Source organism: Phaseolus vulgaris, chromosome 5, assembly GCF_051622355.1.
Source record: "Phaseolus vulgaris cultivar YP4 chromosome 5, ASM5162235v1, whole genome shotgun sequence".
NCBI lineage: Eukaryota > Viridiplantae > Streptophyta > Magnoliopsida > Fabales > Fabaceae > Phaseolus > Phaseolus vulgaris.
Genome location: NC_143502.1, coordinates 12,549,926 through 12,567,395, shown reverse-complemented (window position 1 = coordinate 12,567,395; position 17,470 = coordinate 12,549,926). Strand labels below are relative to the sequence as shown.

The following is a 17,470-nucleotide window of genomic DNA, read 5'->3' as shown; positions in this document are numbered from 1 at the left end:
GTCCACTGGGATCTGAAGGGAAAGAGGACCCCACTATGCAGCAAATCATGGAGAGAGCCCTCCAAGTAGCAAACGAAGAAGCCAAGGCTGACCAATTGAGGCCATTCCTCGAGCGTGGAATGTGGCAAATCTCAAGTTGTATTTGAGCTAAGATATTCTTTCTTAATGCTTTCTTTTTGAACAATGTGATGGTTAAGTTTTGTTGATCTACTTGAATTAGCACACGGTAAGTCGACCTAGCTCGGTGTTAGTATGACCACTCGAGTATGGGCGCCCTGTGAGTAAATGATTACCTAGTGGCAGGTAAGACGGGGGGCATGTGTATCGTGTAGGAGAGCTCGTCATCTCAACCCAAGTGTTTGGGAAAGGTCATCTCGGTGTTTGGGCCCAAGAGGTGAATCACGAGCTGGGCTCAGATGTTGGTCAGCCCAGAAAAGGTAATTAAGACAAAGGAATATTTTATGTGTTGATATATTATTCTGAAGATAAAAGATAAAGGAATATTTTATCATGATATTCTGAAGATGACGTGAATGATTAATTATCATTTAAATTTGTTGTGATATTGTTATCATGATCTCTCACATGAGAGAAGTTATTCTTGTTACTGGATATAGAACGCAGTAGTGTAAAAGTACATGTATAGGAAAGTTCTGGCAAGGAAAGCCTTGGTATTTAATCGCGTCCATTGGTAACCCACCTCTCTTTCCTGGGAACTTACCTGGTGTACTAGTTCATAATCTACAATAAGCAACAAAGATAAAACACTTTGACAGATTTGCCAAAACTCATGAGTTGAGAATGACAAATGATTATGTCCTACTGTAGCTTGACAATAAGGGGCAATACAACACCAAACTTTTATACCATACATGTTCATAGAAGTGTTTGGTGACGAAGCCTATCGGCTGGAAATTCAAGACGGTGGAGCCATTCCTCGAATGGGGAACACGACAAGCCTCAAGTTCTATTTCAGTGATTGTTTAAAGCCAAGTAAAGCGACTTGTCTTGGTAGAATACTCGAGCAGGCGATCTGTGCAAATTGTTTTCAGATAAGGCGACCTGTTTCAAGTGCAGGCACTCTGAAGTTGTGATTGTTTAATGCTAGGTAAGGTGACCTATCTTGGTAGAATACCTGAGCATGAGTTTTGTGCAGATTGTTTTCAGATAGGGTGACCTTTTCTTGGTAAGATTCCAAGTCTAGGTGTTTTGCAGTTCATGGTGATTCAGATGAGACAACTTTTTCTTAGTAACATTCTGAGTTCAGGTGCCCTGAATCATGTTTAACTGTAACTAAGATTGTTTGGCTAAAGGCAAATAAGACGATCTCACTCGGTTAGAATACTTGAATAGGTGCTCTGCGGAAAAATTGTTCATCTATGGGCAGGTAATACGACCCACCTCGGCATTGGTGAAACCACCCGAGCTCGGGTGCTCTAAAGATGAAAGTTGAGATTAACCTTGTGCCGTTGTAATGCACCGTGAAGGTGTTAGTTTAAGAGTTGACTTGGTGTGTAAGCCAACACCCAAGTCAAATGCTCTAAACAAAAGTAAAAGGTTCAAAGATCTACACCTATCATACTATCTCACTGTGAAATTCACACAACTATGCGCATAAATAATCTCAATATCATCTCCTAGTATGACAGAGTTAACTCATATAACAGGTTAAGTTAGTTATCTTTCAAACGACTTACCCATTCATATGAACCTCCTTTGACTCTCACCACCTGAATAACTTAATCTATATGATTCCATTATCTCAGGAGAGTCGGGATATCTCCTTTTAGAAGGATCCCTAATTAATGCACATCCTAAACAATCTTAACACAGTGTTTTCTTTACTGAAAATACTATGTCTTGATTAAGATTCATATTTCACATCTCACAATATCCAAAATCACACAATTAAATCATACTAAAGCTTAGAATTTCTAACCACACAAAAAATTCATCTAATAATCACATAAATATCTAATTAAAGGATTTTTCAATTAAATATACATAATTTTTTTTTACATAATTTATAAGTAAAACTATAAAATAGAAATAAACCAACCTTTTAAAAGGATTTCCGTTTTTTATTTTTTTTAAGAGAGTCTAGCTTGAGCGAAAATTTACTCGCTTGTGTGAGAATGGGTCTCGCTCAAGTGAAAATCCCCTCGATTGAGCAAGAGTAAACCCAAGAGCAATCCCAAAATTTACCCCATTTTTGCCTGAGCGAGATTCTTTCTCGTTTAGGTGAAAATGGACCCGAGAGCACCCTAACTTTCCATTCTATTCTCGCTTGAGCGAGAATTAGCTCGCCTGAGCGAGATATGCAGAGAAATATGCATAATTATACCTAATATGCATAATTATACCTAATTTCATCATTCATAGTAAAACATAAACAATTTCAATAAGTCATTTCACTTCAAAAGTAACTTACACTATATCAACTATATAAATGAATCAATTTTTCAGATTCAAACAAAAATATCTACCATAAATCATCCATATCAAAATCAACATATTCACATTTTATTTCAAACAATATTTTGCATTACTCATAAACAATCAATCCTGCAAACAAAATTTGGAACTGATGACCACGTTAGCCCCACATCCAGATCTTCTAGCCTATGGTTCTATTGAAAATTTAAACTAGTTTCCCTCACTAGAACTTGAGCAAATACTCACTAAGAGCTCCAAATCTACCAAAATCTTAAAGATAACTTAACCTGCAGCACAAAGTCCTGATAAAAAATATAACTATATCACTAGGACCTTGAGCTAATAGATATTAACCCTGAAGCAAAAAGGGTCACATGCAAGGCCTAAACAGAGACAAACCTAACAAGTTCAAAATTTGACTTAAGGAGAAGAACAAAAATGAACTTACTCTATTAAAGATTCTGATCGGGTTGCCAATAGTCTAATGACGAACTCCGATTGTTAAACTGATAAGCGAGAATATGAGAATCTTAGAGAGAAGGTAGAAGAAAGAAAAAAAGGAGTTTTTAGAGAGATGATGATTCTTTTAAAATGAGTTTCTATTTATATGTTCTTTTAAATTTAATAATAAAATATTTATATGTCATTTTAATTATACCACTACTATCCTAAGACTATTTTTTCTTTCCTTACAAAGGGTGTGTTTGGAGTTCAAATTGTGATTATATGGCATAATAGCACGATCATTTAACTTATTTTTTTTACCCTGATATTTTTGGATGTTTCTTCCTGTTTTTGTGATTCTATACAATATTAGGTTTGGGTGTTATCTACTTTTCCCCCCACTTTTGTGGTTGTATCTCTTGAACTATTTCAGATACTTATATGTATCCAAGTTAACACGTTTAGTTTTAATTTCATCCCTAATATATTGCTAAGTGCCATTATGTTGTTTCCTTTACATACATCACGAGAAGTCCAAATATGTAGATTAATTGATATTTATTTATTTATTTTAGTTTAATTAATGATTTAAGTGTATAATTGTATTAATATTTTAACTTTTCTTTATTTGTAATGCTATTATAAATTCAAATAAAATTAATTTAATAAATATACTTATCCCAATTTAATAAATGAATGAGTCAAAATATCTTTTTAGAAGAATGATACAACTAAAATATCTTTTAACAAGAATGATAGAACTAATAAATAAGTGTATAAGTATATCCTAATAGTAAATAAATATAAAATACTAACTTAAGTGTAAATAATAATATGATGTGACTGTATTTAGTTATCAAGTATAATAAAAGCCATGAGTTTACAAATTATGAAATATTTATCTCCTGCATTGAAATTGGGAATCAAGTAGACAATTTAAAAACCAAACCAGGAAAACTGATTATAATGTTTATACTGTTCAATCAGTATATTTATTAAGATCGATGCAATATGACCAATTAAGACCGCACTTTGCCTAACTCTAAATTAATTGTTTATTAGCTTAATGTCTCCGTCACTAATAACCAAGAGGATTTGATTTTTCCACTTTCGGATAGGGCATGTGTTTCGAAATCTGATACCACATATTATATATTTGCTACTCCCTCTGATTCTATCACATTTTATTTCATCTTTATTCACAGTTTATGATATTAATTTTATATTGATCTATCTTTATTGTATTCTTAACTGTTTATTATGAATGAGTAAATAAAAAGTATATATGAGAAGAAAAAAAGTTTATAATAAGATTTATAGAATTTTCAAATAAAATGTTATCATAGATGAATAAAAAAAATGTTATTAGAAAAGAAAGAACAATGATTATAGGAAGCTATAGTACTTGTTAGCAGAATCTTAATAAAATAATATATGTGTGCGTCACTTTTTGGAAATTTCAAAGATGACCCACGAGTTATAATAATAGAAAACAGTCTCTCTCATAGAACCCTTTGAGGCCATGGTAAAGCCACGTATGAAGCAAGGGAAGATAACGAAGATGAAGAGGAAATGAAAGGCAGAGTCCTTGACTCAATGCTCAAAAGGGTAACAGAATAATAGATACCCAACGTGGAAACAAACTGAGCCTGCGATGAGAGGTTAAAGAGTATGCAAAATACGGCAACACTTTACTTTTGTTAATTCTAAAACATTTTCTTTATTCCATTATCAGTTTTTTTTTATATTATTGTTACTGTTGTTTGTGTTGGGGAGGTGTTGTCTGTTCTGTACTTTTGTTTTATTTTTTTATCGTCTTTTTTCTCTTTTTTGTGATTTTCTTATAATAAGAAAAATGTTTGGAATTTATGAGGCTGTGGCGCTTCAGTGTGCTTGTGTGCAGCTAGAAAGTTTTTGTTGTGTGGTTCTGTTGCGAGGTTGGCCTAGCAGAAACAGGAGATCCTCCTATGGTGTCATTGGTACACCTCTCTCTTCTTTCTCTCTTTGTCTGTGTCTCTACAACATGTATCTCTCTATCTGCCCATTTACTAACTCTGATAGGTGGGTGGTGGGAGATTTTGATCAATTTGGATAAAGTTTGGTACTTTTTTTTGAGGGTCTGTGTATGTTTCCTCTAGTGTTGGAGTTAGAAACCTTTAACCTTTGTGGAAGAGTCTATGCATCTTTTTCTTTTGGTTTGGTTTGGTTTCCTGAATTTTAATCCGTCCCTGTTAAAAAATTGTCTTTTTTTTTTGTTTTAATTATCTAAATATACTGGTTTTTGTTTAAAGGGATAGGATTGCATACTGAAGAGTTTGTGATTTCACGGTGCTGACTCCACAGGAAGTTGTGATCGTGTTAAGTGTGAAAAGGCTGAGAGGTAGATTTTGATACACGGTCTTTGTGGTTTTTTTGGAGCGAGTGAAATGAGTTTTGAGTTATAATGGTGATGGTGGAGGTGCCAGAGTGTGAGGGAAGTTGGAGGAGGATCATAGTTTTTGGATGTGTTGTGCTTGGCCTACATGCAACTCTAACTGGATAAAGATGGAGGGTTCTTCAGGGTCTGCTTTTCAGAATTCTGGCAGTTCCAGGGCTTTGAATAGTTCTGGAGTTTCGGATAGGAACCAAAGGGTTCACTATCCTGAAAGGAACCCATTCTCGGGTGAGGGATCGCAGGATTCGGGGTTTAAAAGGGAAAGAGAAAGGGTTCTGTTGGCTCAAGGTGATCATGCTAAAACTTTGGGTGGTGGGTTTTCTGGGTTATGTGAAGATGAAGTGGAGGTTGACCCCTTTTATGGTGCTGTGGAATGGGGTGATGTTAGCTTGAGGCAGTGGTTGGATAAACCCCAACGATTTGTGGATGCCTTTGAATGCTTGCACATATTTAGGCAAATAGTAGAAATTGTTAGTGTAGCGCATTCTCAAGGAGTTGTAGTTCATAATGTGAGGCCTTCCTGTTTTGTCATGTCGTCTTTCAATCATATCTCGTTTATTGAATCAGCATCTTGTTCAGATACTGGCTCGGATTCTCTAGGAGAAGGATTAAACAACCAAGGTGGTGAGATCAAAACTCCAACATCTCTCTGTCCCCATGATATGCATCATCAGAGCTTGGGAAGTGAAGATTTTGTGCCTGTCAAGACTTCTACAACTACTGCTCGGTCAGATTCTAGTTGCATGCTGTCGAGTGCTGTGTATGCAGCTCGTGCATCTTTGATAGAAGAAACAGAAGAAAATAAAATGAAAGATAGGAGGAAGGATGAAGAAGTAGAAGGAAAGAAGCAATCATTTCCAATGAAGCAGATATTGCTAATGGAGATGAATTGGTACACTAGTCCTGAAGAGGTTGCTGATGACTCTAGTTCTTGTGCTTCAGATGTTTATCGATTGGGGGTTCTTCTTTTTGAGGTTCATAACAGAAACTGTACAACTCTTAAGTTCTTATATTTTAATAGGGTGCTTTGATATACTTTATCTTCTTCACTTTGTTCTTACAGTGGATGTAATATACAGTGTTGAAAGTCCCTATTTACATTTTTATGTACTCTAATTCTATTATCTTGTATGTGACCAGCTATTTTGTCCGCTAAACTCAAGAGAAGAAAAGAGTAGAACCATGTCTAGCCTTAGACATAGGGTTCTTCCTCCACAGTTACTTCTTAAGTGGCCCAAAGAAGCTTCCTTTTGCTTATGGTTACTGCATCCTGACCCTAGTAGTCGTCCAACACTGGGGTAATTATCTTCATCACATGGTTTTTAATTTTTTCACATTACATAACCAAATTCCAACTTGTTTGTGATATGTCCCAATTACCTTCCATTTGAATGCCTGGTTTTCTTATCCCTTTTTGTTTTCCAATTCTACAATTTATGAGATACTATAAGTTTTTGATTCTGCTAATTGGAAATTTATTTTGAATTAAGTTTTTATTAGCTATTTTTACATTAAATTCCTGAGATTATATAAGCTTAAAGTGTCTCTGATTTACTTATCTCTCAGATGCAAGGTCACTATGAAGTGTCTATTCCATAAACTAATTAAATAGGTTTAATAATAGCATGAGAGTTTATGTTGTAACTTTGGCACTAATCTTGCTGTGTTGGATTGAATTAGTTTTGTTAAGAAGTTTAATATCTGATATTTATAATTTTGTTGAAGGTGGACGATAGGTAATAAATCATTTTCCGAAACAACTATGACAATATTGTATTGCATTTGCTTACTTGTTGAAATATTTTAGGAATTTCTACCCTAAATAAGATTTTTTAAATATTTCTCTCTATAAGCATTCATGGAAATTTGAAGCTTTAATTGGCTTTTGTCTCATATGAAGAATCAGCAACTTTTTTGCACCACGTGGTAGATGATTTCAATCCTGTAAGAAAGATTACATAATTTTTAAACCAATTGTTGACTTGTGTTGCAGGGAGTTGTTGCAGAGCGAGTTCCTTAATGAACAAAGAGATGATATGGAAGAACGTGAAGCAGCAATAGAGCTGAGGCAAAGGATAGAGGATAAGGAGTTGCTGCTAGAATTCCTTTTATTACTTGAACAGAGAAAACAGGAAGTTGCTGAGAAGTTGCAACACACTATCTCTTTTCTGTGCTCGGATATTGAAGAAGTGACTAAGCAGCAAATTAGATTTAAGCAGATTACTGGTACTGAACTGGGGAGTGATGATCGTTCAGCATCAAGTTTCCCATCAATGACAATTGTTGACAGTGAGGATTCTGAATATCTAGGGGCTAGAAAACGAGTGAGACTAGGGACACATGTTAAAAACATTGAGGAATGTGATGATTATGATGATGATGATGGAGGAGATGATCAGAAAAGTAACGGAGGTTTTCTTTCAAAAAGTTCACGGCTAATGAAGAACTTTAAGAAACTTGAGTCAGCATACTTTTTGACACGATGTAGACCGGCCTATACCTCTGGGAAACTGGTGAGTACGCATCCTCCTGTAACAAGTGATGGTAGAGGGTCTGTTGTTTTGACTGAAAGAAGTTGCATCAATGACAAGAAATCAAAAGAGCAGTGCAGGGAGGGTGCAAGTGCTTGGATAAATCCTTTTCTTGAAGGTTTGTGCAAGTATTTATCATTCAGTAAGATAAAGGTTAAGGCTGACCTAAAACAAGGGGATCTTTTGCATTCATCCAACCTGGTATGTTCACTCAGTTTTGATCGTGATGGAGAATTTTTTGCTACTGCTGGTGTGAATAAGAAAATTAAAGTGTTTGAATGTGATTCAATCATAAATGAGGATCGTGATATCCACTATCCAGTTGTGGAGATGGCTAGCAGGTCAAAGTTAAGCAGTTTATGTTGGAATGCATACATCAAAAGTCAAATTGCTTCAAGTAACTTTGAAGGTGTTGTGCAGGTAAGTACATTGCCATCCATGAATTGTTTGTTTGTGGTATGTAAGTACAACAATATTGTAACTTGTCTTCTTATTCAGTTATGGGATGTGACAAGAAGTCAAGTAGTCTCTGACATGAGGGAGCATGAGCGGCGAGTGTGGTCCATTGATTTCTCGTCAGCAGACCCAACAATGTTGGCAAGTGGGAGCGATGATGGTTCTGTCAAGCTATGGAGTATCAATCAGGCAATTCCATTTTTGCACTTGGTGGATGTCAGCTTTGAAACTAAACGTACTGCAGTCATCTGTTGCATGTTTTATGTATATTATGCTGGATGTATAATGAGTTGTTTCTCTCACCTGGGATGTTTCTGCAGGGAGTTAGTGTTGGCACCATCAAAACCAAGGCAAATGTATGCTGTGTTCAGTTCCCGCTGGATTCTTCTCGTTTCCTTGCATTTGGTTCAGCAGATCATCGAATATATTACTATGATCTTCGCAACCTTAAAATGCCGCTGTGTACTTTGGTTGGACACAACAAGACTGTCAGCTACATCAAGTTTGTAGACACTGTCAACCTTGTCTCATCTTCCACAGATAACACTTTAAAGCTTTGGGATTTGTCTACGTGTGCATCTCGAGTTATAGACTCACCGATTCAATCATTCACAGGTCACGTGAATGTCAAGGTAAAAAGTAACTTGTGTCTTTACTGTCACGAGTTCTCTCAGTCATAAGGACTTTTGCATTAATTCACCTAAACCCTAAACCCTAAACCCTAATATCCTGCTCAAATTAATTGATGGACCTGTGTGTGATTATGCACCAAGAATTATATTCAAACTTAATTTCCATTCAATTTTTATGACACTTTTTTCAGTTTTGAGGCATTATATATTATCTTGCTGATGCATCTTCCCTTTGTTGCAGAACTTTGTGGGATTATCAGTATCTGATGGTTACATTGCCACTGGTTCAGAGACAAATGAGGTATTTCATTCATGTCCCTTATCTATCTATTAGTTTTCCTGTTGGTTTTACAGTACTACTGAAGGTAACATTCTGTGTGGATCAGGTGTTCATATACCACAAAGCCTTCCCCATGCCTGCTCTGTCATTCAAGTTTCAGAACACAGACCCTCTTTCCGGTCACGAAGTGGATGACGCAGCGCAATTCGTTTCGTCAGTTTGTTGGCGGGGTCAGTCATCCACCTTGCTAGCCGCAAATTCCACAGGGAATGTCAAAATTCTGGAGATGGTTTAGGTTGTTGGCCTCTACACAGCATTCTACAAATGATACAAAGTTTGCTGAGCATGAGGTGACAGAACCTTTGTTTAAGATCAGCTTCTGTTGCCACTAAATGCTATACAAAGAAGTATATAGATTCCTCGATTATGATTTGCAAATTGTAACATAACAAATTTTTGCATTAGTAGTTCATAGCGGAAGCAGTTAAAGAGAAGAGCGAGGTTGATCTCTTGCAAAACAAAACAAGTCCTGTAGATAGTGTCACATGGAAAAAAAAGTGAAGGTCAAAATCTATATGAGATTTTATTACGTTTATGATCCATATTCAATTTGATAGTACTACATTCACCTAGTGGAATCTACTATTTTTGTGTAGAATTCGATAATAGCTACAAATAAAAATCTATTGTTTTTAATGAAGTTTCTCCGTTAAGAAAATTTAAATTATACACAAGTTACAAACAACTTTTTTAATTATAGTTATTCTTAATGGAAATAAGTTGGAATTGTTCAAGGTTTATTGAGAGACACTTTGAGAAGATCAAGTTTTGGTCGAGTTTTGGTCGAGTTGAATCTTCTTTAGATTGGTTGTTGAACTTTGTTGATGAAGCATCCCATGAGAGTTTATTTGTAGAAGATTTTTCGATGTTTAAATTAGTAATAGTTAGAGAAATATTTTAGAAGCATTTAATGATTAAGAACAAGATCCAGTGACTATTCTTTGGAGAAAGTTTGGAAACCACAAATGAGCTTTGCTACCTTAATTTTTTTGTTGAGCTTGATTAAAGTGAAAATTTTCAAGGTTGTATTTTCACAACCTTAAAGGCTCATGCTTTGCAACCTTAACCAGAAATGAGATGTACTTGGTGTACGACATACAAATAGGTGTTAATGGTATAATATGTCATTTAGACAACTTAACATTCTTTTTTTCATGTCACATAGCCCTGGGATATGATGTTTGGATCTTTTGGTTTCATGCAAAATATGAAACGTTTGAAAATTCTTAAAATCTTTTTGTATTTGGTTTTTTCTATCTTTATTGTTTCATCTCTCCTTCGTTGTGCTGCCTTCGTGAGAGCTTTTCTCCATTTCTTCTATTTATTGTTGTCTCTATTTTTGTGTCATCCTTTAAGTATGTTTTCAATGGATTTTTTTGTTTCGATTCTTCTAATGAAAATGGACCTTTACTCTCATAGGGGATGATTAGTCTTTTGTGTGAACTCTTTTTCACATAAGGTAGATATTGAAGAAAAAAATTATTTCTCTTCCTTCCTCATGTTCAATGCCACAATTGTAGTTGGCCCTTCAAAAGCAGGCAAACATAAAGTTCCCTCTCAAGGTGGGTATGAGCCAAACGTACCAAAAGGAAAAAGGAAGGACAAATTCCTTCCAATCCTTGATCTTGAGTACTTTTGGGTACTCAAGGAGGTCGCCTCTTACCTTTTCGAGTTCACCTTTAAAGAACTGGTGGAAGAACTAGTTTCTTATTTCACGATTAGTTCTGATAACCTTTCCAAGTTTATTGTTGCTGAGGCATGCATTGGCGAGGATAAAGTATATAGGAAACCTACCATGAATGATGATGATTTCATTTTTGTGTACGAGTTCTTTTTCAAGGAGCTTGATATGTTTCTTTGTGATGAGGGACCTATAGAACATGGGAGCTTTAATGTTTCAAATTCATGATGAAACTGGAAGCTATGATGCTTTTTGTTTTGGGTTTAGTCTAGGGTGTTTAGAATCTTTGTATGATCTTTCCTAGTTCCTTGCACAAGCTTGCTCAAATATGTTTTGAAAGAGAAAAGTGTTTTTCTAAGCAAAGAGAAAAACAACCTCTTTGAGCTGCAAGTGCTACTACCAAATGAATTGGCTCCATACGTGCTACATGTACAAATACTTCAGTATAGTCTACCCCATGTTGTTGAGTATACCCCTTTGTTACAAGTCTGGCCTTGTATTTTTCGACATCTCCATTTTCATTGAATTTAGTCTTATAAATCCATTTTACTCCAACCTTCTTTCCTCCCTTGGGTAATTCCGTCAATTCCCATGTGCCATTTTTTGTTTATTGCTTCTATTTCCATATCCATGGCGTGGCTCCATTTCTCACTTTTCAAGGCATCTTCATAGTGAATAGGATCAGTAGCTGCATGTATGGCTAAATGAGCTTCATTATCTTCTTCAGAAAGACCTTCCCCTGTTGTATAGTCTCTCATCCAGACTGGTGGTCTTCTATTCCTTTCTTCAGTTAAGCTAGGAGAGCAAATGTCCGCCAAAGATTCAAAGGAAAAGTTATCCCCTTCTATATTAGCTTCGAGATCAGATTCACTTCCCATCTTCATTTTCGTCAAATGCAAATGTATTCTCCTCACTATCACCCCATTCCAATTCGCACATAATGGATCCTTCATAAATATTATCCCAATCCCAATTCATGTCTTCTTCAAATACAACATCCCGACTCATTATGATCCTTTGAGAAGTTGGATCATAAAGTCGATAAGCCTTTGATCTTCACTAACTCCCATTAAAACACAACTTAAGCTCTTATCATCCAGCTTGGTTCTATTGCTGTCAGGCACATGAACATGAACAATACAACCAAAAACTCTAAAATGCTCCACTGAAGGCTTGACTCCACTCCAAGCTTCTTTTGGGGTTTTATTTTTGACAGTCAATGTTGGGTTGTGATTCAATACATGCACGGTCCAGTTGACTACTTCAGGCCAAAAAATCTTTGGAAGTTTCTTTGCAGAAATCATACTACGAACCATATTCATAATAGTTCTATTCTTTCATTCCGCAACCTCATTCTGTCGTGGTGTGCATGCAGTTGTCAATTGTCTACGAATACCATTTACTTCACAAAAATTATTGAATTCTTGTGATGTAAACTCTCCTCCTCGATCACTACGTAAGGCTATAATAAATGAGTTTGTTTTCTTTTCAACATGAGCCTTAAAATTTTTAAAAACAGCAAAGGCTTCTAATTTCTCTATTAAAAAATAGACCCATGTTTTTCTACTAAAATCATCAGTGAAAGTAATCAAATACTGTTTCTTGCTGTTAGAAATGGGTGTGATCGGTCCACAAATGTCAACATGCACCAATTGGAGAAGTTGTGAAGCTCGCCAGGTGCTCTTCCTTGGAAACGAGTTTCGTTGTTGCTTACCCACTGATCCGGTCGGTCATCGGTAGTCGATGACGTCAGCAGCAGATAACCACGTGGACCACTCGCACGGTGACACGTGGATCAGGTGGCAGAGAAATCGGGGAGGCGATCACCCGGTATGGTTATCGGAGGTCAATAACCGAGTGACCACCGACAGATCAGTTCCAAGATAAACGGGTGACACGTGGATCAGGTGGCAGAGTAGTCATGGAGGAGATTCCCCGGTATGGAGATCGGTAGTCAGTAACTGAGTGGCCACCGACAGATCAGTTCCAAGATAAACACCCGGGGGAGAACGCGAGAAGCAATAGAGCACCGATCAGTCATCGGGTGCATGGTCATCGGGGTTTCGTGTTACATGCAGTTAAACTGGGACTGAGATTCCCAGCGAGAGCGTTACGCATGGACCTCGCATGATCATACCTCAGAGAAAGAAGAGCTCCTCGTCGGTATAGTCGTGCACGAGAGTGGCCTGAGGGAGTCAGTAAACCGGTCAGTGATTGGTTACTCTCTCAACCCATTACGTGCATGGCATCGTGAAGGGGAAATCGTGTATTCAGAGAGCAATGCTTGGTGAGTGTGCCTAGTCCAGCCACACCTGGCGTTCTCCTGGGAATGTGCGATTTCACCCAGATGGAAGAAACGCGCTAAGTTACTCCGCAAGGGAATAACTTAGGCGCACAAGAGATGCGCTAGAGCCCTTCAGGTGGAGGCATGTGAACGGTTAGATGCGAGTTGCATGCCTCCACGTGTCACTGTCTGAGAGGGGCGCGACCGAGATAAAGGTGCACTCCGTGTCGTGAAAGGTACAGACAGAAAACCCAGACACCCACGACCCTGACTGTGGTATGTTTTCGTACAAAAGCATAACAGAATTCTGACACGCGCAGAGGACAGCGTAGCAGAATTCTGTTAGGCACAGACACAGAGGGGGATAAAAAGAGAATCAGAGAGAAATACACACACTGTTTTTTTTACACACATTATTTTCTAGTGATTCTGGGATCTAACTTGAGCGTCGGAGTGCAAACGGCCGCTAGAGGCGCCGTCTGTGTGTTTGCAGGTTGCGTTTGGAGTTCCCAAGGAGGAGGTTCTAAGAGTGTTCTTGCAGATAGCACAGTTGCCAGAGGCGGGTCAAGCAAGCGACAAGGCAATTCCTGCACGCTCGAGTTGTCGGCAGGATCATTTGGCGCCCACCGTGGGGCACGTATAAAAGGTGTTTCCCAACCATAGTTTGTGTTGGTGGTGCTTCGAGTGTTTTCTGTTCGACTGCTCGCTATCGCAGTCGACTCCTGGAGTTTTCACCGTTTGTCCGGAGTTCTTTGAGCTGCTGAGTATGCTGAGGAAGGATGAGGACAACGCGCTCCAGTTCAGTTGCGCCATCAACCGACGAAGATGCTGTGTCCATGACGCAAGTGATGGACATGATGAGGACGCTGCAGGAGAACGTGGCTGCATCGCGTTCTGAGCAGGAAAGGATGCACGAGGCGCTGGTGGCCTCGCAAGCAAGGAATGAAGAGCTCAACAGGATCAACGAAGAGCTGCGTAAAGCCCTTCAGGAGCGGGAGGAGCGTGCGGCAGGGGACAGACCCCCATCCCCACCACGCAGCTTTCCTATGCCATTTTCCCAAGAGATCATGGACTTGGTGGTCCCGGCTAACACTGTGGCAGTGAAAGCGTCTTTCACTGGGGTGGAGGACCCTGAAGCCCATCTCACGGCGTTTCATACTCAGATGATGCTCTCAGGGGGCTCAGACGCGGTGTATTGTAAGGTGTTCATGAGCACTTTGAGCGGGACGGCGTTGGACTGGTTCGTCAGTATACCCACTGGCCACATTACCACGTTCCAACATTTTTCCAAGATGTTTGTTGAGCAGTACATAGTGAACAAGGCGCCACCTTTGGTGTCTTACGACTTGTTTGATATAAGGCAGTACCAAGGGGAGTCCTTGAAGGATTTCCTGAACAGATTCGGAGCTCGGATAGTCCGTTTGCCAGGAAAGGACGAAGAGATGTTCGTACATGCCTTCAAAAAGGGTGTGTTGCCTGGGCCTTTTAGCGAGTCGCTCATCAGGAGCCACCCCGTCACGTTTGCCGAAATCCGGCGACGTGCTGTGGCTCATATAGCCGCCGAGAGTGAGGTCACCGAGAAGAGAGGAAATGTGGCCCCAGCTAAACCGCGCACCCAAGCAAGGGTACAACCTCAGAGGGTAATGGAGGCGGTGGCGGGAAAGAGAGATCAAAGGACGCATCATCCTTACGACCCTAAGAAAAATAAGAGTAAGGGACCAGGGCGCCCCAGGGAGAGTAATCGCCCCCCGAGGTATGAGTTTGTGATGGGTTTGGCTGATTTGATCGCCATCCCAAACATAGCTGCCAGGCTCAAAGTGCCTGAGAAAACGGCGGAGAAGGTCTTGGGGGCAAAACCAGACGCATGGTGCGAGTTCCACAAGAGTTTTGGCCACTCTATCAACTCGTGTTTGGCTTTGGGGCACCAGCTCGCCGAGTTGGTCAAATGTGGTTTCCTGAAGGATTACTTGCTAGAGAAGCAAGAGGAACAAGCATCAGGGTCTCAACCGGCGAGCAGCGGAGGGCAACAACACGAGGTGCCTATTCACGGCGAGATCCACACCATAGCTGGCGGATTCTCCGGCGGGGGGTGCACAGCGTCGCAACGAAAGAGGTATGCGAGGTCGATAATGTCAGTAGAAGTCTTTGAAGATCACTCGCCCGATGTGGACATCACGTTCACCAAGGAGGACCGCAGGGACGTGGTGCCTCACGACAACGACCCTATTGTGATCTCGCTTGTCACGGCGGGAAAGACCGTCCACCGGGTGCTGGTCGACCAAGGAAGCTCAGCAGACGTGATGTTTTGGCCAACCTTTGAGAAGTTACAACTGTCCCCTGATCAGCTAAGACCATATGGGGGCTGCTTGTACGGCTTTGCCGGCGACCAAGTGGAGGTGAGGGGGTATATCGAGCTGAGGACGACCTTCACTGACGGCTTGGCCTCACGAACGGAGAAGGTCAGGTACCTTGTTGTAAACGCCCCGTCAGCGTACAACATAATGCTGGGGAGGCCAACGCTCAACAGAACAGGAGTTGTGCCTTCGACAAGGCACATGAAGGTCAAGCTGCCGTCTATGGAGGGTATGATCATCACTATTTCCTCCGACCAGAAGGAGCGAAGAAGTGTTACAAAAACAGCCTCAAGAACAAGAGGTCTGTGTGCCACGTAACCACAACGCCTCCCCCTGGCGTGGAGCCGGAGCGCGAACCCCGGCGAGTTTCGGATGCGGCGTTAGAGGTGGTCGCCGAGGGCGATGTGCCGATGGGGAATGTAGAGGCAAGGTCGGAGAGAAACTGCTCGGAGACCGCCAGAGAAACCGGTATCGCGAGGGCGCTGATCGCCAGCGAGAGGAAACCTCAGCCAGTAGAGGAATGGCTCGAGAAGGAGATCAGTGGTAAGGTGTTTAAGTTGGGAAGAACCCTGGATAGCAAGACGCAAGACCAGATAGCCGAAGTAATAAGTAGACACTTGGATGCGTTTGCGTGGGCTGCTTCAGATATGCCGGGGATCAACCTCGATTTCTTGTCCATCGTTTGGCAATGGACCCCCAAGTCAGGCCCATCCGCCAAAGAAGAAGAAAATTCAATGAGGAGAAGAGACAGGCGATCAAAGAAGAGACACGGAAACTGCTTGCAGCAGGCCACATCAGGGAAATCCAATATCCAGAATGGCTCGCTAACGTCGTCCTGGTCAAGAAGAGCAGCGGAGAATGGCAGATATGCGTTGACTTTACAGAGTTGAACAAGGCCTGCCCGAAGGACTCTTACCCTTTGCCAAGCATTGACACTCTAGTAGACAGTGCATCAGGGTGCAAGCTGCTCAGTTTTCTGGATGCCTTCTCGGGGTACAACCAAATCAGAATGCACCCCATGGACGAAGAGAAGACCGCCTTCATGACCGAAAGGTCATGTTATTGCTACAAGGTAATGCCCTTCGGGCTGAAGAATGCAGGGGCCACGTACCAAAGGCTAATGGACAAGGTGCTCGCGCCCATGCTCGGAAGGAATGTGCAGGCATACGTCGACGACATGGTCGTGACGTCCCTGGAGAAAGACAAGCACGTCACAGACTTGGAAGAGTTGTTCATCACAATAGCCAGGTACAAGCTCAAACTGAATCCTGAAAAGTGCGTTTTTGGTGTAGAAGCAGGGAAATTTCTGGGGTTTCTTCTGTCAGAGAGGGGAATTGAGGCTAACCCCGAGAAGTGCGCCGCCATTTTGGCAATGAGGAGCCCCGCCAATGTGAAGGAGGTGCAGCAACTCACGGGGCGGATGGTCGCCCTGTCTCGATTTGTATCGGCAAGCGGAGAGAAGGGCCACCCATACTTCCAATGTTTGAAGAGGAACAACAAATTTGTTTGGACAAAGGAGTGTGAGGAGGCCTTCGTAAAGCTCAAGGAATATTTGGCGAGCCCTCCAGTTCTGTGCAAGCCCCAAAACATAACACCCCTCAGGCTGTACTTTGCCATAACTGAGAGGGCGATCAGCGCAGTGCTAGTGCAGGATCAGGACCAGACCCAAAGGCCTATATATTTCGTTAGCAAGGTGCTGCAGGGCCCGGAGGTAAGGTACCAGGCCCTAGAAAAGGCAGCATTAGCGGTTGTATTCTCGGCGAGGAGATTGCGTCATTACTTCCAGAGCTTCACGGTACTGGTGATGACTGATCTGCCGATCCAGAAGGTTTTGAAGAAGCCCGATGTGGCTGGAAGGATGGTGAAGTGGGCGGTCGA

At 40.6% G+C, this 17,470-nt stretch overlaps 1 protein-coding gene across 6 annotated transcripts; it reads left to right on the top strand.

Annotated features, from left to right (window-relative positions):
* The first annotated feature begins 4,401 nt into the window (after positions 1–4,401).
* On the top strand, positions 4,402–9,815 carry LOC137835270 (protein SPA1-RELATED 3). 6 transcript variants are annotated; one of them, XM_068643701.2, is made up of 8 exons: positions 4,402–4,549; positions 5,172–6,288; positions 6,455–6,612; positions 7,308–8,265; positions 8,344–8,490; positions 8,622–8,933; positions 9,175–9,234; positions 9,320–9,815. In XM_068643701.2, the coding sequence occupies exons 2-8, from the start codon at positions 5,383–5,385 to the stop codon at positions 9,506–9,508; spliced, it is 2,730 nt and encodes a 909-aa protein (XP_068499802.2). In that variant the 5' UTR covers positions 4,402–4,549; positions 5,172–5,382; the 3' UTR covers positions 9,509–9,815. The 6 variants fall into 6 exon arrangements, 3 of the variants coding, with proteins under 3 accessions (XP_068499802.2, XP_068499801.2, XP_068499800.2); XR_011085060.2 differs by having other exon boundaries at positions 4,415–4,549; positions 8,344–8,536; XM_068643700.2 differs by having other exon boundaries at positions 4,471–4,859.
* Positions 9,816–17,470: the final 7,655 nt, after the last annotated feature.

Bases quoted from the DNA above. Each gene is read 5' to 3' on its own strand.
- LOC137835270 (XM_068643701.2), top strand. From the start codon at position 5,383: ATGTGTTGTGCTTGGCCTACATGCAACTCTAACTGGATAAAGATGGAG. The intron at 8,491-8,621 runs GCAATTCCATTT...ATGTTTCTGCAG, and splicing joins AGCTATGGAGTATCAATCAG to GGAGTTAGTGTTGGCACCAT. The intron at 8,934-9,174 runs GTAAAAAGTAAC...CCTTTGTTGCAG, and splicing joins CAGGTCACGTGAATGTCAAG to AACTTTGTGGGATTATCAGT.